This window comes from Polypterus senegalus, chromosome 3, assembly GCF_016835505.1.
Source record: "Polypterus senegalus isolate Bchr_013 chromosome 3, ASM1683550v1, whole genome shotgun sequence".
NCBI classification, from domain to species: Eukaryota; Metazoa; Chordata; class Cladistia; order Polypteriformes; family Polypteridae; genus Polypterus; species Polypterus senegalus.
In genome coordinates, this window is record NC_053156.1 from 249,324,259 (window position 1) to 249,349,377 (window position 25,119).

At 35.1% G+C, this 25,119-nt stretch overlaps 1 protein-coding gene across 2 annotated transcripts; it reads left to right on the forward strand.

The window, feature by feature from the left end:
* Positions 1-1,580: 1,580 nt before the first annotated feature.
* On the forward strand, positions 1,581-25,119 carry atp6v1c2 (ATPase H+ transporting V1 subunit C2). 2 transcript variants are annotated; one of them, XM_039748899.1, is made up of 13 exons: positions 1,581-1,705; positions 2,515-2,690; positions 2,918-2,985; positions 5,945-6,030; positions 14,971-15,065; positions 16,528-16,619; positions 18,311-18,409; positions 18,555-18,623; positions 19,266-19,358; positions 19,777-19,870; positions 20,134-20,231; positions 22,096-22,225; positions 22,923-25,119. In XM_039748899.1, exons 2-13 carry the CDS (start codon positions 2,562-2,564, stop codon positions 23,013-23,015), a joined length of 1,146 nt encoding a protein of 381 aa, XP_039604833.1. In that variant the 5' UTR covers positions 1,581-1,705; positions 2,515-2,561; the 3' UTR covers positions 23,016-25,119. The 2 variants fall into 2 exon arrangements, with proteins under 2 accessions (XP_039604833.1, XP_039604834.1); XM_039748900.1 differs by having other exon boundaries at positions 1,582-1,696.

The following is a 25,119-nucleotide window of genomic DNA, read 5'->3' on the forward strand; positions in this document are numbered from 1 at the left end:
AGTACTGAATCCCTGCATCAAATGGTTTGTTAGTTTTGAAAATGGACGCACAACATTTAATTATTCTTATTTTGTTTTAAGGGTAGCATGGCAGTGTAGTGGTAGCACTGCTGTCTTTCATTAAGTAGGCTACAGTTTGTGTCCTGGAGATTCCCTACATGGAGTGTGTCCGTTCTCACTAGTGTGGGTGCCCTGTGATAACCTGACATCTTGTCCAGGTATTCCTGCCTTGCAACAAGTCATTGCTGGGATTGTTACCTTGCTTTGTAGGCCTTTACTGCCATGGTCGGCTCTAATATTTTTGCTACCATATGCAGTTCTAAATACAATAAGTTCTAAATGTCACCCCCAAACTTTATATATATCTTTAAACATATATAGGGTCTAGGAGTTTTCAGGAGATTGTTTTATATGTATATTACATTGGAGAGCAGGAGTGTTTTGAGCATGCAGTTATACCTATAATATATTGAAAAGGACAGGGAGGTTTGGAATTAAAGGATTTTTGGGTTTCCCTTGGTGGTTTGAGCATCCTGATATCTGTGTATTATATCGAACAGCTGATCCTCTTTATGTTTTGAGCAGGTAATTTGTATATCACATCAGATGCAGGTGGGGGTATTCCATGGGGCATAGAACACAATGATATACTGTACATATACTGGATTTAAGAGAGGCAGGTCCTCTTGGTACTGTATTGAGTACAAGTGTTTGTAGTGTTGGGTTTATAATGTAATGGTTTAAAACAGTGTTTCTCAACCTTTAAGTATTTGCGACCCAAGTTTTAATAACAGTTTTAATTGCGCCCCCCCCTAACATTTTTTTTAAATGTAGATGCATATTTTTATTATACCTACTTAACTTTTATCGATATTTATCTAACTCTATATTTATTGTTCTAGTATCAGAATGTAGTTTAAGTTAATTTGTTTTGGTTTCAACAGATGTTTTTTTCATATTTTTGATTCTTGTTTTCTTTTTTTCACATCTTCGCACCCCCCTTTTTGTTACATCACACCCCGCTAGGGGGGCCTGCCCCACAGGTTGAGAACCACTAGTTTAAAAAGATATCTCCCCCCTTCCCAGTCTGCTCCCAATGATTAGCACCGCCATAGGTGAGTCTAATTCACCTAAATGGTATTGCTGACCCTGTTTAATGCCCTCAATATTGATGATTTACTAAATGACTGATAAAACTGGAGATTGTAACTGAGGCATGAATGCAGGTGGATGACAAGTACCAACCTTGGATGATTCTGGTATTACAATGATCAAATTATTGTGAATTTGCAAGAGCTTGACTTACACTTAAAAATAGTCCTTGAACAGGTGACAAAAAAGCACCTTTACAAATCAGGAACGTGGTCAAGGATATATGTTTTCTTTTTTATTTACAATTTTACAACACAATTTTCAAATGACCTTACCAGCCGACTCAACCAAGAGGTGCGTGTCCCTAGTGTAGTGTAAGTGAAGCTAGTGGCTGGGTCACTTTTCTCGCTCACCTGAGCTGTCAGCGGGGGGGAGTGGGCGGGGCGCCCGTGTGAGGAGAGGGAGGGGGTTTGGTGATGAAGGGACACACAGGCGGCTGTCACCAGTCCGGCGCAGATGCAAAACTATTTAAACGTTTTACTGCTATTGAAGTTCAGTCAAATGTCTTAATCAACTCGGCGACCTTTTTGCAATGTCATTACAGGTACTCATGGTGAGCACTTTTTACTTTTTCAGTTTATTTATTCTGAATTGCTTATAGCGTGAGTCGTGGTATGTGTGCGCTGCGCACCGTGTTCGACGTGGACAGGCTTTAACCGTTTAAGGAAATGTAAAATACCATTATTTCCAACTATTTTTCTGAACGTGCTTAATTTAGTGTAGGGCTGTGGTGAACTGGCGCCTGTTCCAGCAACAACTGGTAGTATGCAGGAACCAAATTAGTAAAATAAATTTGTTGTGAATAGTTTTAGTGGCTGCCTAGAGTGCGCAGGTATTTTGTTCCCTCATTACTTTATAATAAACTAATGAAATCATGTCGAGTTCCATGACATCACCTAGTAGCCATGTAAATACAGACTTATTACATTTCTGATATTGCTAAGAGTAGCCGACTGCACGGCTCAGTTTTCCTTGAGAAAAGGTATGAGCTGCTTCATTTTCTAATTGCGTGTTACGAAGAACAGTGTCCCGATTTCAAACAGATCTAACAGGTTAAAAAATTATTATAATTTGTCATATAGGTAAGTCTACTTTATCATACAACAAAAATGTTACGATCAAAGGCAGATGTTAAAAAAGGGGGTGGTTGGGTGTGTGTTCGGAGTTAGGGCGGGTTTGGGTGCGGGCGGTCCAATGTTGGTTCGGTTTTGTTTTTGGCACTGAACTTCATTAACTGGGCTAGACAAAATAGATGGATAGAGGTGGTTTTGTAGCCATCAGTCCTTTGATGTAATTATTTATATCGGTGCTGATAAAGTGAGAACCATATTTACTTTATTCTGTTTTTCTCTGTCTTTTTAGGACCTTATTTAGTCTTCTGTTAATCCCATTATACAAGCAGGCGGAAAATGACAGAGTTTTGGTTAATTTCGGCACCCAATGACAGATCAAATCAGCAGACATGGGAAAGGATGCAGGCTGTCACTACAAAATCAAATCTGTCAAACAATTTTAAGTTTGCAATTCCTGATATCAAGGTAATTAGAATGGACCAAAAATTAATTTAAGTACCTTAAGTTTTTTTTTTCCTAAGACATTGAACGGCTAAAAAGTAAAAAAACCAACTAACACGTTTTATTTCATTGCTACCATGTTATCTTTAACTTTAGCCATGGAAGATCATACTAGCTGTAACACATAAATTACCATTGATCAGATCACTGAACTATTATTTAATTAATGATATTTAACATATTTCCATTAGGTTGGAAACTTAGATCTGATGATCACCCTCACTGATGAACTAGGGAAACTGGATATCTATACGGAAAGGTAAAAACAGTCACTGTTTAATGCATACACATTATGAAAAAAACATTGTTTTCAGTGTACACAAGGATTTTGTCCTCACAATTACCAGTGTCCTTGTAACCAACCTTTTCTACTAATTTGATACAGAAGAGTCCTAGTTTGTACTTCAGAATTAACATGGACTATAACTGGTAGAAACAGGTGCTGCCCTGCTTTGTGAAGATTGCAAGAAAAAAAAAAAAAAATGTTGTGTGTGTGTGGGGAGGGGGTGTTCACCTTACATGTTGAGTAAACACAACTGTTATGATGACAGGATATTCTGACTGGCATTTTTGTTTAGAAAAATGAGTGTTTATGATGTAGTTAGATGCATTGTTTTGATACAGATAAAGTATTGGCCCTGCCCAAGACACTGCACTGACTTTAAAGCTATAATTCATTATTAATAAGAATGAAATAAATGTGTGAGTAATTTTTAAAATAAAACTCAAAGTATAAAGCAGAGTTGTAAAGAAAAACACTAGAGAACACATAGTATGAAAATGAAAAGTTTTATTTTTTAATGCTTTATTTGATCTTTTTTTTCTGTTCACCGAATGCATTTTGCAATAATTGAAATTTTTGTTCAGGTGTCTTCCTCACACAGCTCTCCTTTTTGTTGGGCTGGCTATATTTTAATTTTAGTTGTACACATGGCTTTGTTTTTTGTACTGGCTAATATTTTATTATTGTCCACTCCCTTATATTTTCTCATCCAGGAAGGTTTCTTGCTTAGCTTGGAATGCAGCCAGTCTAAACTTCAGCTGTCCATGGACCTTTAATAGAAAAAGTAGCTCAGTAACAGACAGATTGATTATCTGTCTTTTTATTACATGTCTGAATTGAGGCATTTTTACCATCCAAAAAAATAAAAAAAATACCAGTCCATTGAAATTAAAACTACTTAATAGTTTTCTTAATAAAGAAACTTACATCATCTTCTGTCATTTGAATCTTAGACTTACAAAACATGAAGTGGATGACTCATTAAAAGAAAGTGTTTACATTAGATGACAGTAATGTGTGTTTACTGTCATCGTAAGCTCTTAAATACCTGTGGTCACTTGACAGGTAACTTTGCAATACAACATCAAGACGAAGCAAATAAAATACAGGTCCGCTTGAAACAAATAGTGAAGATAAAAAGTTATACTTTTTCATAAAGTCATAATTAGATTGAATATTTTCACATTCTTGATCTTAATATAAGGATTGCAGCCATTTTCATTAACGCTATGTTAATGCCAACAATGCTATAAAAATGTATTTCTAGGCCAAACATAAATATAAATGCAATAATATAAATCCATAGGTAATGTTTGGAAATAATATAGAATAATATAGAATTGCCTTTTTATGCTTCATACAGTAGGAATGATATGTGAAGTAAAAGCCTGTTTTATAATATGTATCTACTTTAACATTCCAGTAATGGAGCATAAATTTGTCATCATAACCTCCTCACTGCAGGTGACGAGGATAACCAGGGTGTATGATTTCAACACCTTTCCATTACTAATTAATGTTGTGGGATTGCAGACCATTTTTCCATGTAAGATCTAAATTCACTTGCTGCAGAGTACTTGAGACTTGAAAACTCAAGTTGTGGGATATCATTTTTCTAATTAAGACTATGTACAGCTACATTTTGAGAAACCAAAATTAAAAATAAAGATATAGTGCAGAGATGATTGGTAGGATTATCCAAAGGTTGAGATATCTTATTCTAATCTGTTTTCACTCTTAACTCTCTTGAGCATATAACATATTCCTCCATCAATCAGTTTTCCAAATGTTAATTTTCTAAAACAGAGTTTCAGATTGCCCGAAACAATCCTTCTATGTAAATCAAATGTGTATTTACCTTTCTTAATATACTTCCATATTGGTGCATGTTGTTTGTGATATCATGTCATACCATCATCCATACTACTGAGCCACCATAGCCAAATTGACCAATCATTTTGCTCAAAGGAACCAGCAACACACACACAGAAAATAGCATTGTATTATACAGTAGATTCTGTTCACAATTATTTTTATTATAAGTAACTAATAATGCATTAATAACAAAAAAAAGTACTGAGAAAAAACAAATAACCTTTGAGATAATATATTTATGATAGACATGAATTATTACATTGTTTCATGCTTTGGAAACAAATACAAAACCTTAATTAAAACTTTAAAAGTAATTTATAAAATACAAGTTTGTCTATTGCTTTGGGAACTTAAAAGTAAAGTATTCCATAAAAAGGACAAAGGAATTGTTATTTGCATGTCTCCCACATACAAGTGACAATAGTGCAATGCTCACAATAGACAATGGTGAGCATTTGTTGCCAGAGTAGGTCTTGGAAAATAGGTTAAGATTATGTCCATGCAGATTTTAAACAGTTGTCACTAACATTCTTTTCAGTCTCTTTAGTGGAGGACTAACCTTAAACTTTTTCAAAAACAATATGTGCTCTGATTGACTGCCATATTTTTGGGATTTGTTATTGCCTCTCAGTTACTGCTGGAATGGGCTATAACTCCCTGTGACATTGTAATGGGATTAATAAAGTATCTATCTATCTATCTATCTATCTATCTATCTATCTATCTATCTATCTATCTATCTATCTAATGAAGAAAGCAAGCTTAAGAAAATAGATAATTTACAGGATTGTTATTAAATCTGTTAAACCTTGCCATTAAGCAAAGTAATGAGACTAATGCATGTAATATTAATGTTCCATAGAGGTAGTTGACTCACATTGGATTATAAGGTTTAACTAAGCTGGTATGGATGAAAGGATGTAATTGTAAGAGTAAAATTACTTTATTTTGATTACTCGTAATAGACTGAAGTTATTCCAGAAGTTGTATAAGTTTAATGAACTAAGCCTGTGAACCCTGAAAAATGTACTTATTACTTTATATTTATTTTTCCATTTAGTGTTTTGAAGAAGATAGCCCAATACACAGCTGAAACAATGGAAGATTCCAAAGACAGAATCCAAGAGAACTTATTAGCCAATGGAGGTATTTAATGTTAGACAATACCAAATGCAGGAAAATACTGTAACATAGTATATTAATTACAAAATTATACCAAATGATCTAATGTATTTATAATTTCAAAAACAAGTATTAAAGTAATTTTTTATAGTTTATTACTTTTTCATATTTAAGTGTGACATACCAACTGAAAATTTAATAGACAAAATTAAAAGCCAAACAAAATACTTAAAGCTACCATAGAATGTAGTCTTCAATGTAAGAAAGCCGAGATAAAATTATTACCATTGGCGGAACCTTTCTAGCAACTTCAGTTTCTCAATGGAACTTGTGAAAGACCTTAAATTCTACAGTTTTAAGTGGTATTAGCAGTAATATACAGGCAAAATTTAATTAACTTAGACTCTGTTTGTGTTATGAAGAGGGCACTGCAATTTTTATTTATATATATATGAAGGTTTTCAGCCATAGGTTCGAGCCCGGACATGACATCACAGGGGCCGGAGCTGGCAAGGTCTTCTTCCATAGGCTCGGTCCCGGAAGTGATGTCAAGAGGGCCAGGTGGAATCTCCCGTGAATGGTCTGCAGGAAAGGGATAATAAGAGTCAGTGCACTCTGCCACATCCTGGTATGACTCGGAACTGCCCTTACTCAAGCCATTTAGCTGCCTCCCATGCGCACGTGTGTTACTATATATATATATATATATATATGTGTCTATGCATGGAAGTGTGTGTGTCTGTCCGGCCTCGGAAGTGAGAGGTGGAGTCACTTAACCGCTAATAACACAAGCAAGGCCAGCACGTCAGCAAAATGAAACCTCAGAAGATAGACAAAGTTGCTTAGCCGCTAACTTCCGCAAAATGGTATCCCTTTTACTTTTCCTCCCACCACTAATACACAAGCGATGCGAGCACGTCAGCAAAACGAATCCTCCTAAGAGAGAGATGCCCAGAGTAGTTCCTTTCAATTACCCATTTACCTGACATCTCTACATTTCAGATTTTTTTTCTGACGATTTCAATAGTTTCTAGGACCCCGGGCTTTTTACAGCACAGCATGTGTATATATATATACACATATATACACAGCATGTGTATGTGTGTGTGTATATATATATATATATATATATATATATATATATATATATATACACTCACCTAAAAGATTATTAGGAACACCTGTTCAATTTCTCATTAATGCAATTATCTAATCAACCAATCACATGGCAGTTGCTTCAATGCATTTAGGGCTGTGGTCCTGGTCAAGACAATCTCCTGAACACCAAACTGAATGTCAGAATGGGAAAGAAAGGTGATTTAAGCAATTTTGAGCGTGGCATGGTTGTTGGTGCCAGACGGGCCGGTCTGAGTATTTCACAATCTGCTCAGTTACTGGGATTTTCATGCACAACCATTTCTAGGGTTTACAAAGAATGGTGTGAAAAGGGAAAAACATCCAGTATGCGGCAGTCCTGTGGGCGAAAATGCCTTGTTGAATCTAGAGGTCAGAGGAGAATGGGCCGACTGATTCAAGCTGATAGAAGAGCAACTTTGACTGAAATAACCACTCGTTACAACCAAGGTATGCAGCAAAGCATTTGTGAAGCCACAACACGCACAACCGGTGGGTTACAACAGCAGAAGACCCCACCGGGTACCACTCATCTCCACTTCAAATAGGAAAAAGAGGCTACAATTTGCACGAGCTCACCAAAATTGGACAGTTGAAGACTGGAAAAATGTTGCCTGGTCTGATGAGTCTCGATTTCTGTTGAGACATTCAAATTGAGACAGTCAGAATTTGGCGTAAATAGAATGAGAACATGGATCCATCATACCTTGTTACCACTGTGCAGGCTGGTGGTGGTGGTGTAATAGTGTGGGGAATGTTTTCTTGGCACACTTTAGGCCCCTTAGTGGCAATTGGGCATTGTTTAAATGCCACGGGCTACCTGAGCATTGTTTCTGACCATGTCCATCCCTTCATGACCACCATGTACCCATCCTCTGATGGCTACTTCCAGCAGGATAATGCACCATGTCACAAAGCTCGAATCATTTCAAATTGGTTTCTTAAACATGACAATGAGTTCACTGTACTAAAATGGCCCCCACAGTCACCAGATCTCAACCCAATAGAGCATCTTTGGGATGTGGTGGAACGGGAGCTTTGTGCCCTAGATGTGCATCCCACAAGTCTCCATCAACCGCAAGATGCTATCCTATCAATATGGGCCAACATTTCTAAAGAATGCTTTCAGCACCTTGTTGAATCAATGCCACGTAGAATTAAGGCAGTTCTGAAGGCGAAAGGAGGTCAAACACCGTATTAGTATGGTGTTCCTAATAATCCTTTAGGTGAGTGTATATATATATATATATATATATATATATATATATATATATATATATATATATATATATATATATATATTGTGGCAGATGATAGGGGGAAAGAGTACTTCCAAGACAATTTCTCCCCCGTACCGACATAGGTCAGCACCCTTGGTTTCCAGCAGGGTGCATGGACGTTTTCAGGGTGTGGCACAGGTGCGGCCAGAAGCAACTCATTGGCCACCTGGAGTACTTCCAGGTGTCCTATAAAATGAGGCCAGCTACCACCGCTCCATGGTCAGAGTCTGGAGGAAGAGGAGTGAGGGCGAAAGGATTAGCGGCAAAAGGGATTGTGTTGGGCTGTGTGCTTTGGGTACTGTGCTGTGGGGAGCAGGATGAAACACTACCCAAATGTAAATAAACTGTGTGTTGTGTGCAAAACCTGTCTCCTGCCTGTCTGTGTCAGGGTTAGGGAGGCTGTAAGCACCCTGGGCTTTCACAATATATTTTGATGAACCACAGATTTCAAATTTTGATTCACTGGTCCATAAGACTCTCTTCCAGTCTGCAGTAGTCAACAGCTGGTATTTCAAAGTCCTATTTTGTTTTCTTTAAAGAATGGCTTTCTTACTACCACTCACCTCATCACATCTGCAGCATAAAGTCTCCTCTTCAAAGAAGAAACTGTCACTTGCTTTTGACACCTTAGCACCACACTGGAACAGTGTGAGTTTTTTTTACAGTGGCTGGAGGGCCAATCCTGCCACTAACTCCCGAGTTTCCTCTGCAAGTTGGAGGACCTACTTGCATGGCTGGATGCAGGTTAAAGGCCTAATGGAGCAGAGTCACTTCTAGTGTTTTAATTTGAACCAGTAACATTCCAATTGCCAGCACAGATCCATAGCTTCAGAGCCACTACTCCGCCCGTTGCCATGATCACGGGAATTTACAACTCTACAGTGTAATATCGTCTAAGTAGTACGTCAGAGGGTGTTGTAACACTGTCTGTTCCAACTTTGCTTTAAGACAGACAGATGGTTTTTAAGTAATCAACAGAAGTTGGGCCACCTGTGCAAATTGTTTGATTCAATTGCAAGGTTTAATTTACTGTAAATGTTGTAGAATATCTGTAGGTTGTCCCCTGAACCAGGCCCATTTATAATATATACAGTATCAATAGTGGAACTGTCTCCCAGTACCTTCTGCCAATGGCTTTGAAGGAACCCAACACGTTTAAATGTTCAGAACGCCTATCTACATGCAGTCATGAGGGTGTCAGGAGTACTTGGGAAACATATTGCCTTGGGAGAAAGTTTATCACTGCCCTTTTATTGTTCTGGTCTCCTGTTTTTAGAAGGTACCACAAAACAACTCAGCCATCATGTCTACTGTTCCAACAAAACTGAGCCCGAAATGGCAAAGTTACCAATCCTATTAGGTGGTTAGTGCACAATGAGTTTGATTGTAAGTTACAGTCACTAAAGATGGCGTGAATGACTCCAAACAGCCTCTTTTTTGTTTTGAAGAGAAAAATCAGATGCTATATGGTGCTTCTGGCAGGTGTTTAATCCATATATCAGTGTTTTTATATTGGACAGTGTTAGTTCAGAAGAGGTCAGTGTTTCCATTTATGTTCCTGTTCCGGGCATTCAAAATACTTTACTGTCTGCATTCTAATACAGGGTGGAAACTTCAATATTTTCAGTTCCCCATATTGCAGGAATATTATTTCCCCATCTGTCTTTAGAATGGGGGAGGTCTATGGTTCACATCTCTGCCTGTCCCTATAGGAGAACTGACCTCCTTCCTTGCTAGCTAATTAGTTAAGGAGTCTGAGGTTGATGGAGGCTCCTGAACCCATGACCTAAGCGGATCCTCTGAGTTGCTTATCATGACACATTCACACCTGAAATCCAGAACACAACTACCAAAAATAGGTGTCAGATGCAAATAAGACTCATATATACAGTATTCCTCAGATTAATTGCTTACTTCAACTATTATTAAACTGTGCTTAACTTGTTGTCCTATGAGGCATATGTCACTCAACCTTTAAATCCCAGAAATGTGTCTTCTGATTCTTTTGGGGCATTGGGTCTGCCAGACCTGTTACTCCAGTAGCTTATAGTTTCCAGGTTCCTTTGATGTTGTAAGACAAAACACTCACTGACACCTTGGCTTTCTTTGCAATTTCTCTAAAGTAAAGACCTAGACTTTTAAGAGTTAATGGTCTGTCTGTCTTCCTTTGTAAATTTCCCTTTTCTTCCCTTATGGCAGAAATATACTGCTTCCTGCAGTGCAATATTGTCTAAACAAGGCTGTAGCTACACGTTGTTCCAACAATGTTTTTATACAGACAGCAGTTTTATAAATAATTAACAAAAGTTGGAAGATCTTTTGGAAATTATTGGATCAATTTTCCAGGCTTAATTAACTAACATTGCTGCAGAAAAACTTTTTAAGTTGCATCTTTCTTTGGAAAAGCCCTTTATGTAGAAGTCTGAAAATTACATTATTTTTTTCAACTTCAAGCAGTTTATCACGTACCTTTGTACCATTTCAGGTTATTCACTGAACCTGAACTGCTTACATTTCAATAAAACATTTGAGTAGTAGTATATATAAGTGTGTGTGTATGTAAACAATTTAGCAAATACTAGTCGTTAATACGGAAAATAGGTTTCTGGTTTTATTACTCAAATAATTATTAATAAACATCACATACTGTAACCCTGACCAGAAGAAGTGGTTTCAGATTATGGGATGAAATGTTTCTTTCACAATAGCAAAAAAAAAAAAGGAATTTCTGGAAACTTTCTGAAAATATACTGGAAACACTTAAAAACGTATTAAAGTATTTGTCAGTTATCCTGTGTTTCTCTAGTTATAAATAAGTTCAAATTAATATAGACTTTACAATTATTTGTGGTAATCAGTGCTATATGTACATGAGCCATATTTGCAGCTGGTAAATGCACAGGCAACTCTGAGCAAATCTTAATTTTGCTTTGTTTTTCAAACTTTTTCTCTGATAAGTATATGTGTAAAACTGTGGTTTTACAAACTCATTTGAAGTGTGTATGCATTTCCTTGTATGCACGGTAATTCCTGAAATTGAATAAGGTTTTATTTAACTGTGTGTGCTAAATGTTTTTTTTTTGTTCTTCAATGACAAATGGTTGCCTGACCAGCCATTTCAAATGTAACACCAACCTTTATATTCACATTTCTCTTGTGTCTCAGATGCGATGTTGACCACATATCAATAATATAATGTAAAGAAAACCCTTTCCTCTATCAACTGTACAGTTATGAAAACCCACTATTTATTATAAAGTGTCATAACCTTTGTTTCTTTGTGCAATAATATTCACAAATAATACTGGCCTTAGAATACCCTATGTCTTATTCCCAAAATCTCTTCTAAGATACACAACAGTGGTATCCAATAGTTTTATTCAAATAATAGAGACAAACATTTGCAGAGATTTGAAGAGCCAAATTATTTATGTGTTTGGTATCAGTCCATTGAATATACATTTTTAGTGTACAGTATACTGATCTCATATGGATGAGTATAACAGCAGGTTTAGGGTTCAATATTGAGAATTTCATGACAAATAAGAATACTCATGCTTCATACATATGAAAGGTGAATAAACAGCTACAAATAAAACATATTAGTGTAACTTTGATTATTGATTGTGGTGTAATATAAATAGTAAAGCATTGAACATTCATGAACTGAACTTGATCCAGCTGTAATTTAATCCTTTTTAAAATAAGCAGCCTATTTAAAAAAAAAAAAAAAAAAGACAAATCATAATTGTTTTTCTATAGCAGTTTAGCTTAATACCTAAAATGCTGGACATTAAACAACAAGGTAGTTTGTTTGATATCCGCCTTTAACTCACTGCCAGAACTCAAGCTAGTTATTTAACATGACAGTATTCCAAATGTAAAATGAATGCAAAAGATTTTAGGAAAACAGCTTTATAAAGTAAAAGATGCACATTTAGTTTGAGTGTATTATTTCATGTCTTGATTTCTCAAAAGAATAAACTAGTACAGCACTCATGTTAAAGTTTGAACGTCTAGAGTGTAATATTTAATAAAATGTTTTAAATTTATTGGCTAACCCCTAATCCAACCTTAACAGCTTTTGAAGCATCACTGTATTTTGTAAAATATCAAACAAAAATGTGTTTTAAATTTGATTTTTTAAACATGGTAATCATTAATATTCTACGCTGAAAGACTAGTTCTTTTGTAACAATCAAATTACTTCAGTATTAACATGCTCTTACTCATTAAATAACTGGTAATGATTCTCCTATATCGACTAATATGCTCAGCAGAGACCTACTAACCCATGCCAGTGTAAATAGTAAACACTAACAATGTTCAATCAGGGGACTGATTAAAAAACAATAATATCCAGTCAAAGAATTTAAGCAGAATTTTGTTTTTTTAACCATTAGCTTGATGTACAAATGTTAATTTGCAGTACATTTCAGGTTTGTCATTTCATACAATATGCATGCTTTATTTTGGTGGGTGGCAATATGGTAAGCAATACTGTCTTACAGCTCCAGGTTCCTGTGTTCACATTACAGGCTGGGTGTTGTCTGTGTCAAGTGTACGTGTCTTTGTGGGTTTTCCCATGGTATTTCAGTTTTCCTCCGATGTTTTACAACCAACCTGATTATGATAATTCATCCTTGAAAAACACTGTGAAAACGGTAGCTCAATGTGTTCATCATCTGAAGTGGAGCAGAGTCAGTGGGGAGAATGGAAAATATAAACTGATGGTTTTCCTGTGGCTTTCACTTTTTAACATTTTGTTTGTTGCATATATATATATATATATATATATATATATATATATATATATATATATATATATATATGTAGCATTTGTAATATTTCATACTGGAAAAGAATGGTGAGGCGGATAAAGTATTAAATGGATGATAAAATGTGTGCTTGATGGATGAATGGATTGATAGATTTTTTTTACAATACAAATTAAATCATAGCACAATTCCATTTAACATGATTCAATTACAGGTAATGAGCACTTTTTCACATTTTCTTGAAAAATATTTTTTTTTGCTTTTTTCCAGCTCTAAGGAACAATTTAATTATTGAATAATATAAATTTTATTCTACAGTGCAATGTCTATTTATTAATTTTCTTGTAGGACAGAAGACAAATCACAGTGAAAAGAAAGCATATTTTCAGGCATTAATGGGTATTTTAGACACTTGAGTGAGATTTTGTTTATGAGCATGATGAATCCTTGTGTCTGTTTGATGCTTTTTGTTTGTTTAACTCTAGAATTTTAGTATCTGGTCATAGGGGTACAGTGATCAGGTTACGATGGATTTTGCATTTGTTAGCCTCGTAGCTTGATCACGATATCCGTAAGACTAGAAGAACATCATTTGACCTCAGTTTTCTGTTTACAAGCTTTCCTTGTGTGGAGCACCTTTAATTTTTTATCAGACTACTTTGCATTAAATTCTTCCTACTCATTCCTTTCAACCTGATCAAATAACTACTGCCAAGGGTTTCTTACAGTGTTTTGGCAGAGTATTGGTGTGCTCCAGTTAACAAAACTCTTAATCTTTTTAGTTCATCTATTAGAACTACTCCACAACAGCCTAGCTTAGACAGTGCCTGCTGTGTGAAAATACAAATAAAATACTAATCAGTCATTTATATTATACATTGTAAAGCTCAACAAAAAATTACATTAGTGCTTTATTATCAACTTTTGTAATTTGATAGGAAGCAAAGAAACAACATTTATATACTACATTTTAAAATATTTGTTTTATAATTCAAGCAAAGTATAAAATCCAGTGCATCCATTGAAAGTTACTAGAGTAGACTGAGATTAAACTGCCCTTCTTGTCTTTGTATGTATTTTTTTTTAAATCAAGGGTTGCTTAGTATGTAGAACCTATTTCTAAAAATGGGATTCAGGGATTCACTGTATCAGGAAATTTGAGAAAAGTAAAAACGCGAGAAATAGAGTATTTCAAAGTTCAGTAGAAAATATCAGCCATTATTTATATTGGCTAGATTATTTTGATTAGAATACATTTAGCATTAAGACATACAAAAATAATGCACAACTTATGTCCAAAGTACAGTATATTTAATATATCTTGTTACATAAGTAAAAGTACTAGTATAATTTAAACAATGAAAATAGAAAAATGCATCAAAAAGTCTATTTAGACAAAATACTGGTTCGTGTACAGTACATAGTGTAGCAAGGATAAGATTATTTGAACTGAGGTATTTCTGCAATTAGACACTATTAATATCAGTTTTGCACTATGATGTAATATAAGCTAGCATGACAATATTTTGGCATCATGAAATTTAAATTGTATCTTTAGAAAGTTGGCAAATGTACACACCACAGTAAGAAATCACAGTGAATTAAGAATACATCAGCTAACTGTACATAAGGTTCTTGTGGAGAAGACTTGATAATGAAGTGCTTTGTGAATTGTGGTAAGCTGTTGACTGGAATTGTTTTATTATGATGTGAATAATTCAACAGCATATTTGAGTGTAATAAATATGTATACTGTATGTAACTTCTTTTAGTTGACCTGGTGACATATGTGACTCGATTTCAGTGGGACATGGCAAAATACCCCATCAAACAATCTCTGGTGAACCTGATTGAAGTTATATCAAAAGTAGGTCACTTTTATTTTTTTTCCCCAAACATAAATCTCAAGAAATTTGAGAAAATTGTTACAAGGTAAAAATGTTTCAATCCTGGTAAGTAAATAAACAGCAAAGTAGGAGCTAGAATTTGGCATTTTGCTGCTAGTGCTGATTTTCCATTCAGAGTTCCCAGTAATCAGAATCTACGCAGATAATAATATGTACTATGCAGAAAGTAAGATTGGATCAACGAGTCCATCCATCACAGGACACATTTATATAGACACCCATAATCACACTCATAACTACTTAGACAATTAGATTATAGAGGAAACTGTAATTTTACACTAATCAGACATTGAGAGAAGCATGCATATAAATGTAGGAACTTCCAGTGAGCTGCTATAAGGCCATACTATGACTTAAATTTTTAAACTACAGAAACAATTAAATACAGGAAATAACATCCAAAGAAATCATTACAAAACATACTTGTTTTTAAGAATTTCTCACCCTCTTTTAAATATGGTCAAAAATTGTTTAGGTAAATGATTAAATAAAAAATGTATTTGCTATACATAGCATTACTAGTATCTTTAAAGTAAAATTAACTGGTTTAGTTTAAAACGTTTCAATATAAATATAAAAATGTAATTCTTCTCATAAAAAACTCAGTGAGTTGCTTAAAAATATAGAGAATGAATTCTTCTGCTAAAGCTCATGGACTAGCATATTAGACTAAGATGTATGACAAAAACGTAAAACCACTAGATTAACCTTAAAATTTTAACCTATGGTTGAATGAATAGCACTTGTTGACTTTTTATTTTTAAATGGAAGATTCAAGGACAGGACAGCTCCATTCTAATCACTCAGTGATTCAATTATTAAATGCCACTTTTCCTACTATTTTAAGTAATGTGGGCACTCAGTCTTCCTCCCTCTTGCCTTTTTTTTTTTTTTTTTTAAAGCAATAAATAATCTTGCTTGTTCACCACCTGTTTTGCAAATCTGCCCTGAAAAATTTAGGTGAGTGGAAGATTCAGGGCAGGATGGCTAGCAGAATTTTTTCCTGATTTTCATCCTTTCTTCAAAGATTTTTTCCGGTGAAATTGTATTTTCTATACTGGTTTTTATAATAGATCTTTATTTGTTTTTGTACTTAAGATGCATAAAAATATATAAAAAACACACTTTACATTTTACTAATATAGTAGGTTTTATACACTAATATGCAGTTCTTACAAGCGAGAAACAACATAATTCAAATTTTACTTAACAGTATATGCCAACTTAGTGCAATCTAGGTCTGTCAGGAGTGTGGTCTGCAATGGGCTGGTGGAATGGTTGATTCCTCCTCATGTCTAGACCTGAAAGGAAAATCTTCATCTCACCTTAATTCTAAAGTTGGATTGTGTTCATTTAGTTAATGTGTGAACATACAAGCATTGGTGTTCTATACTTATTTATTTTACATTTATTTCTTTCCAGCAAATTTCCCAAATTGAATCAGATTTTAAATCTCGTTCTCTGTCATATAACAATTTAAAAGGAAATCTGCAAAGCAAGGAGAAAAAAGCAGTGTAAGTGCCTTGTATACAACTTAGAAAACTTGATTCTTTTGTGCCTTTCTCTGTGTTTGTTAAATTTGTGTGCTGTGATCCAGCAAGGGGGTGCTAATGTTTCCATTTTCACAGTCAGTTATTCTTGTAAGCCTGGGTTTAGAAGATCAACACATATCCTTTGAGGCAAACTGAGACAGACAGAATTTATTTTGAGTGACTAAACGCCTGTACCCAGACTTACACAAACATATGCCCCTGAACTAGGAGAGTCACTTCTTCAAAATTTCAAGCTTGTTTGAAAAGTGAGGGAAATATTCTGAGAGGACTTTTCAAATTCACCAAAATGATCTGATAGATAGATAGATAGATAGATAGATAGATAGATAGATAGATAGATAGATAGATAGATAGATAGATAGATAGATAGATAGATAGATAGATAGATAGATAGATAGATAGATAGATAGATAGATAGATAGATAGATAGATAGATAGATAGATAGATAGATAGATAGATACTTTATTAATCCCAAGGGGAAATTCACATAATCCAGCAGCAGTATACTTATACAAAGAAACAATATTAAATTAAATAGTAATAAAAATGAAAAAATGTAAAAAATAAAAATAAAATTAATGTTAGCATTTACTCCCCCGGGTGGAGATTTTCCTGTGTCTCACTACTGATCCACCCACTTCCTCTTTTTCCAGGTGATAACATTACCATATTACTTAAAAAAGCATGGTCGAATAAATGGGCCACAATGTCAAAACAACAACGTAGGATTATTATGGGATAAAAGTCATGCTAGTGGGCAGTATAATGAATACCATGCCCTTTTGTAAACTGAGAGCTTTTTTTCCAACATTTTGGATTTTTTTAGTATTTAGCTCTAAATGTCTAGAACTATGGGAAAATTAGTAAGCATTTATATTAATTGTGTAGCTTGTAGTAAATTAAATACTGAGGAGCCACTTGTATGATCATGGTAAATATCTACTAAAGAGAAGATAGTTACATACTGTAAAAAAAATATGTGCTGTTCAGTACTGTAGACTTCCCTTAACCATGCAATACATTTGCAACTGATTTCTTTATATTGGCTGTTTTCTGTTAATTATGCATTTTTTCTCCCTTTCTTGTAAAAATAATAAATACTTTATGAGGTACAATATTGAGTATAAAATTATATTTGCTTCTTAACAGACACTTGGATTATTATTACTGAGAAAGATTAGCTGTCCCATTATTATACAGTACTTGCTTATTTCAGTATAGGGTCATAGGGGCTGGAATCTGTCTAGGTGGTAATGCATGAAATCCACTTTCACTCATATGTGTCTGGTAACGTAAAACACTTTGAAATGTAGGAGTAAGACCAAAGTACTCATAGAATCAGTTGGAATGTATTTCAGTAAAACAGAGAATTTCAAGAAAGAATAAACATTCTTTATGCTGCCTTTTGGCTCATATAATACACGCTTGACTATTCTGTAGATATTTCCAAAATCTGTGACAATAAAAAAGAGCCATTGTTTTCTGTCTTTGTTTACATCACTGGAGAAACTCAGAACTTCTACTATATGCCATTTGTAGTATCCACATATCTATTAACTGTGAAAATTTTTGGGTAGCGTTGAAATATAGCAATTTTTATTGTATTTTTTTTTATTAAACATATTTTAACTAAAGCTCTTTAATCCTTTAGGGGAAACCTTTTAACCTGCACATTAACAGATTTTGTTAAGAAGGATGACTTTGTACTAGATTCAGAATACCTGACAACACTATTAGTGGTCGTTTCTAAGTGAGTACTATTTCTAATAAAAGTATTAGTATGACTATTAATTTACTGCAATAATATAATATGACCCCCACACTGCTGAATTGGATTAAATGAGTATGAAAATGTTATTTATGTTATGTTTATATGATTTGTTTTATATTTTCAGAACAAACTATGGCACATGGCTAAAGACATATGAATCTCTGACAGATTTAGTAGTGCCACAGTCAACAAAGTAAGTGAAAATGGGAACTCTTAACCCTAACCCTAATTTCTTTGAATTAATTGTTATTAAACAATACTTTTATAAATACAAAATATATGCAGTTGTTGACTGTGAATGGTTTCATAGCTGAGACAAAGTTCAAACCCTTGGCATTAGAGAATGTACTGCATTCACTTTTGATTTCATCTGTGTTTTATATTGTATCATTTTTCTGTTTGATGCTAATTTTAGATTTTCCCCAAAGGGTGAAGGAACAGCAGGAAATCATCTGACATCATCTGATGAGGCTCTTTTATCAGCATTTAATATTTAACTTATTTTGTAGTTAGGATTCAACATAAGCCTAACTATAAGGAAGTTAGTGAAATTAAAGTTCTTAAAAAATGTTGTAAAAAATGTAAAACCCTTGATTCAAATCTGTGTTTGCATTACTGCCAGTTAAAATTTAACATCAGGAGTGTATTGTTTTTAGAGGTCATTCTATGACAACCCTGGTTTAATTGCCAACACATTATGCTGATTTCTTTTTATTAGTATTAAATATGTTAAGATGTTTTGAAAAATGTATTCATAAATTATGCTATTTTTCACAGTTTGTAATTTTTAATTAAATTAAACATCACATTAAATTGAACATTATTTTATTTTTAGAAAAATAATGGAGGATTCTGAAGGTGGTCTTTTCACTGTGACTTTGTTTAAGAAGGCAGTTGAGGACTTCAAAATTAAAGCAAGGGAAAACAAGTATGTCTGGAAGTAATATTTTTACCCTTATTATCAGTTACAAACAAAAATTGTTGCTGCATTTTATTTATGCAGCAGTTTAAATTTTAGAGGACAGGTATGCAGTGTCAAGTTATTCATAAGGCTGTTTATATTTTTTTTTATATCTCACACTATACATATATTAAACTAATTATTTTAGCTAGTGTATTGGTTAGTATTTAAACATTGGGACACAAATATAGGTTATAACCTTTAATATAATAAAATCTTCATATTTTCCAAACATAATTTTGGTAAGGCATTCATTTTCCATTTATTTGTTGAAACAAATATTCAGATGTTTAGGTTTTATCATTTGCTTCATTAAACATTGTAAGAAATGTATTGACCAGTTATGGTGTAACTCTTTGCTGTTTATTTTTGTGATTGGGAAAAGATTTGTGGTACGTGAATTCAACTACAATGAAAAAGAACTCAATGCAGAAAAAGCAGAAATAGCACGGCTTGCTGCAGACAAGAAACAACAATATGTGAGTATAAAAAAGTGATCTGTGCAAACAATGACAGAGAATAATTAGATGTATTTAAAATAATTTTTATTATGAGATTATTGCTCACAAGCTGTATATATAACTAATGGCTTATTTAATTATTGTATTAGTTATTTTCATTTTTTTTTAAATTGTATTAACATGCACTGATAGTTTTATGTGTTTGGGAATATTGAATAAAAATAGAATAGTCTGTCAACATATGTTATTGTAGTATTTGTTATTCTTACACAATATTTTAGGGTCCCCTGCTTCGATGGCTGAAAGTCAACTTCAGTGAAGCATTCATTGGATGGATCCACATTAAAGCACTCAGAGTTTTTGTGGAATCAGTTTTAAGGTATTTTAAAATAACTTTTATAAAATTGTACTATACTTCAGAAAAGTAAAATGAAATGCTTCATTGGAGGTTCCAGGTTAAGAAGTACAGAAAAGTAATTTTAACCTACAGTGCATCCAGAAAGTATTCACAACACATCACTTTTTCCACATTTTGTTATGTTACAGCCTTATTCCAAAATGGATTAATTTCATTTTTTTTCCCTCAGAATTCTACACACAACACCCCATAATGACAACATGAAAAAAGTTTACTTGAGGTTTTTGCAAATTTATTAAAAATAAAAAAACTGAGTACATGTACATAAGTATTCACAGCCTGTGCTCAATACTTTGTTGATGCACCTTTGGCAGCAATTACAGCCTCAAGTCTTTTTAAATATGATGCCACAAGCTTGGCACACCTATCCTTGGCCAGTTTCGCCCATTCCTCTTTGCAGCACCTCTCAAGCTCCATCAGGTTGGATGGGAAGCGTTGGTGCACAGCCATTTTAAGATCTCTCCAAGGATGTTCAATCGGATTCAAGTCTGGGCTCTGGCTGGGCCACTCAAGGACATTCACAGAGTTGTCCTGAAGCCACTCCTTTGATATCTTGGCTGTGTGCTTAGGGTCGTTGTCCTGCTGAAAGATGAACCGTCGCCCCAGTCTGAGGTCAAGAGCGCTCTGGAGCAGGTTTTCATCCAGGATGTCTCTGTACATTGCTGCAGTCATCTTTCCCTTTATCCTGACTAGTCTCCCAGTTCCTGCCATGCTTCACTGTAGGGATGGTATTGGCCTGGTGATGAGTGGTGCCTGGTTTCCTCCAAATGTGACACCTGGCATTCACACCAAAGAGTTCAATCTTTGTCTCACCAGACCAGAGAATTTTGTTTCTCATGGTCTGAGAGTCCTTCAGGTGCCTTTTGGCAAACTCCAGGCGGGCTGCCATGTGCCTTTTACTAAGGAGTGGCTTCTGTCTGGCCACTTTACCATACAGGCCTGATTGGTGGATTGCTGCAGAGATGGTTGTCCTTCTGGAAGGTTCTCCTCTCTCCACAGAGGACTTCTGGAGCTCTGACAGAGTGACCATTGGGTTCTTGGTCACCTCCCTGACTAAGGCCCTTCTCCCCCGATCGCTCAGTTTAGATGGCTGGCCAGCTCTAAGAAGAGTCCTGGTGGTTTCGAACTTCTTCCACTTACGGATGATGGAGGCCACTGTGCTCATTGGGACCTTCAAAGCAGCAGAAATTTTTCTGTAACCTTCCCCAGATTTGTGCCTCGAGACAATCCTGTCTCAGAGGTCTACAGACAATTCCTTTGACTTCATGCTTGGTTTGTGCTCTGACATGAACTGTCAACTGTGGGACCTTATATAGACAGATGTGTGCCTTTCCAGATCATGTCCAATCAACTGAATTTACCACAGGTGGACTCCAATTAAGCTGCAGAAACATCTCAAGGATGATCAGGGGAAACAGGATGCACCTGAGCTCAATTTTGAGCTTCATGGCAAAGGCTGTGAAAACGTATGTACATGTGCTTTCTCAAGTTTTTTATTTTTAATAAATTTGCAAAAACCTCAAGTAAACTTTTTTCACGTTGTCATTATGGGGTGTTGTGTGTAGAATTCTGAGGAAAAAAATGAATTTAATCCATTTTGGAATAAGGCTGTAACATAACAAAATGTGGAAAAAGTGATGTGCTGTGAATACTTTCCGGATGCACTGTAAGTAATCATTTTTCCTGTGTATTGGTGCCCTGTCTAGAGCTGGTTCTTGTTTTGTACCCAAGTACTACTTAAGTAGGCTTCAGGTCCACTATGGAGCAATGTGCTGGATTGGAAGGATTTTTTTAAACTAATTCCTTAAATAATTTCATTTTTCAGGTATGGTCTTCCAGTAAACTTTCAAGCAGTGCTGTTGCAGCCCAGCAAGAAGCAATATAAGCGTCTAAGAGAAGTTTTGAATGCAGTCTTTAAACATTTAGATGGAACAGCAGCAACAAGTGTTGTGGATGTAAGTAGAAGAGCTACTGTATGCGATAACGCCATAATACAAGTTAAGATTTCCATCTTTGATTGAAATGATGGCAACATGCTGAGCTGGACAGACCAGGCCATCCTATCCTTAACATCAGGCTCCATGTTTTTTTGGGGTACTTCATTGTACTGCGAGCCAGCTGGGAGAAATAATCCTTGTAACATGCCGGAGTTTACTAATTAAGAAGAAAATGCAGCTTTTTAAAAACTATTGTACTAACATTATACTAATCATAGATCCTATTAATATTCCTATACTGTCTAATACTCAAAGCTGTCAGTTTACAACCAGTCATTTATGAACACTGAGAGTGCTTATTCACACACTAATACAAGAAAGTCCTCATTATTACACTGACAATTGCATTTGTTTACAAATTAAAGTTATCAGTATTGCGGCCTGATAAAGTTTGAATACATGTTAGTTTTCAAGGTTATGTTCTCTTGATTTTTTTTTGTGAAATCTGATTTCCTTTCATAGTTAAAACACAAGCCATTAGGTTGACTGACAACTTTATGGGTATTTGTGCTCTGAGAAGATTTAATTCAGTAATGGCTACTGCCTATTTGCTGGTAGGATAAAACTTATGTGACTCTGCCATGATGAAAGAAATCTTAGAAAATGTATCTATTTTTAATCAATTAAAAGTATTTTGTTTTTTCTTGTTTTGCAGTATGGCATGGAGATCCCAGGACTGAACATTGGTAACCAGGAATATTACTCTTATGTCTATTTCAAGATAGATTTGAATATGATCGACCATTAAAATAAATACTGTACCTTCTGATGCTACACATAAATACAGCTGAGGAACCTCTGACACATTTAAGTAACCTGGTGATAAACTGCTTTAAATAGTATCCTATTTCATGGGTAACGCATTTGTAAACCTAAAACACCTGGAAGTATTTTAATATCAGTAAATTATTAGGAATTAGTACTATTGAAAACCTAAGCAAGACATGCAGTTGTGCATTGGTGATGTATTTCTCCATGCAACACTTAAAAGCAATTTAATTCTGTTCACTAAAGGCAAAGAATTTCTTTTGCATATGCTTTCAGTTATTTAATCCAAAAAGATGTTTCAATTTAAATAAATATCAAAACCATGAGTTTAAAGAGTAAGTACTGTGTATTTTATAGTAAAATGACACACAAATGTCATTTATTGTATTAGAGGTCACCGCGCCGGTCATTCCCGACGCTCCTGTGTTTACTAGTCCCCCTGTTATTTCGTATTCCGAGGATAGACACAGCGGCAAGGGAGACAAGTCGATTCCCCCACCCCAAACAATTTAAAATAATAAGGCGGATAAAATCTACAAAATCATTAACACACCAATTCTTCTTAATAACGAATTGCTTTAATAGCGAACAAGAGTCCAGGACAGTACATAAACCAATACTGTACACTGCAGGTTCGATGACGCTAATGATCGTCCCTGGAACACCGTACACTCGTCCTCGGCAAATGTTAGCTCACTCCCCTCCTGTAGTCGGCTGTGCCTCGAATTGCACACCGCCTCAACTCGCCATGCTCTGCCAACAAAGCGTATTCCCAGCGGTCGTCTCTGCAACCCACACCAGCTCTCTGCTGTCAACCCCGCCTCGCGTCCTGTTCGTTGTTTTTTTCCGGTAGGACTTTACATATTCCACCGAGCGACCTTCCGTATTCATAGCGGGTACTCGCAGCCTCACTCGCGTTTCTTCTCTCAGCATTCTAAAGTTTGTTAAAAAAAAAAAAACAACTTTTTTTTTTTTCTTTTTCTACAGATCGCGGTATTCCAACACCACAAGTACATCCATCTCTTTTCCTTCATTCTCACAAAATTGACCTCCCATCATCCGAACTCTCCTAACGTTGACATCCCTCTTTACTGCGATCGCCGCTGCGCTGATAGGCATTTCAGCTCCCTACCGGCGCCACCTGCAGGCAGGTAATTAAACAATCACCTGTTCTGGGAGCGGCAACGCATGCGTCCAACCTGTTCGTCCACTGCGATTATTCAATGAAAACGGGACCGTCAACGCGCACCTCTGTAATCCAACTAAAATAAAAGATTTTAAAAAGTCACGCCGCAGTCAGGAATTGAAATCCTTCCACCAAAAACCTCAAGTATATGAGCAGGTTATTAAGATAGTTGTTTAGGAACACTGAAAGGAGTTTTATGTAATAGGGAACTTGTTAAAACATTTGAAATGATATTGTGTTATTAAAATTTGAGTACAAATAATTCTGCTCTGTTAAACGGCATTTAAGCAACATTTTAAGTTTTAATGATGAAATTGTGTAAGATCAAAGCTGAAAAGTAGATTTCCAAAACTCTCAACTCAAACTCCCATGCCCATTTTTTTAAATGGCAGTTGTTGATTCAGTTTTGGAAAATTGTTTGAATTAAATTCGGTACAGTGTTGTTCAGCACATGAGCATAGTAATAATGGTAGAGTTTAATACTGTATAAGTGCATATATGAATAGATATCTAATATCAAGTGAAATTAATAAAAGTGGGTATAGCGAAATTTAGAAATTTGCTCTTTACTTTGTTAGTCCGACAATTTTATAATAATCTCCTCACAGGTATGCTTCTGGTCATAGAGTAATCGTTCCACTGTTGCTTAAATATCATCTTCAACAGTGCAAAATTAACCCTGACATCAGTATATATTGAAAAACTAAATGCTGATGGTCTAAATCTTCAGACCGCAGGAGTGGGCAATAGCGATCCTGAAGAAGGGCAATTCTGTGGGCTTTTGTTACAGTTGGTTTCTAATTTAATGTCAGTCCTTCCACTTATTTGAAGTGAGTGATCCTTTGCTTCATGATGAAATTCCCAGTCTTGTTGCTGCCATCCATTTTAGTTCTCAGGA

Bases quoted from the DNA above. Each gene is read 5' to 3' on its own strand.
- atp6v1c2 (XM_039748899.1), top strand. From the start codon at position 2,562: ATGACAGAGTTTTGGTTAATTTCGGCACCCAATGACAGATCAAATCAG. The intron at 2,986-5,944 runs GTAAAAACAGTC...TTTTCCATTTAG, and splicing joins CTGGATATCTATACGGAAAG to TGTTTTGAAGAAGATAGCCC. The intron at 19,871-20,133 runs GTGAGTATAAAA...ACAATATTTTAG, and splicing joins CAGACAAGAAACAACAATAT to GGTCCCCTGCTTCGATGGCT.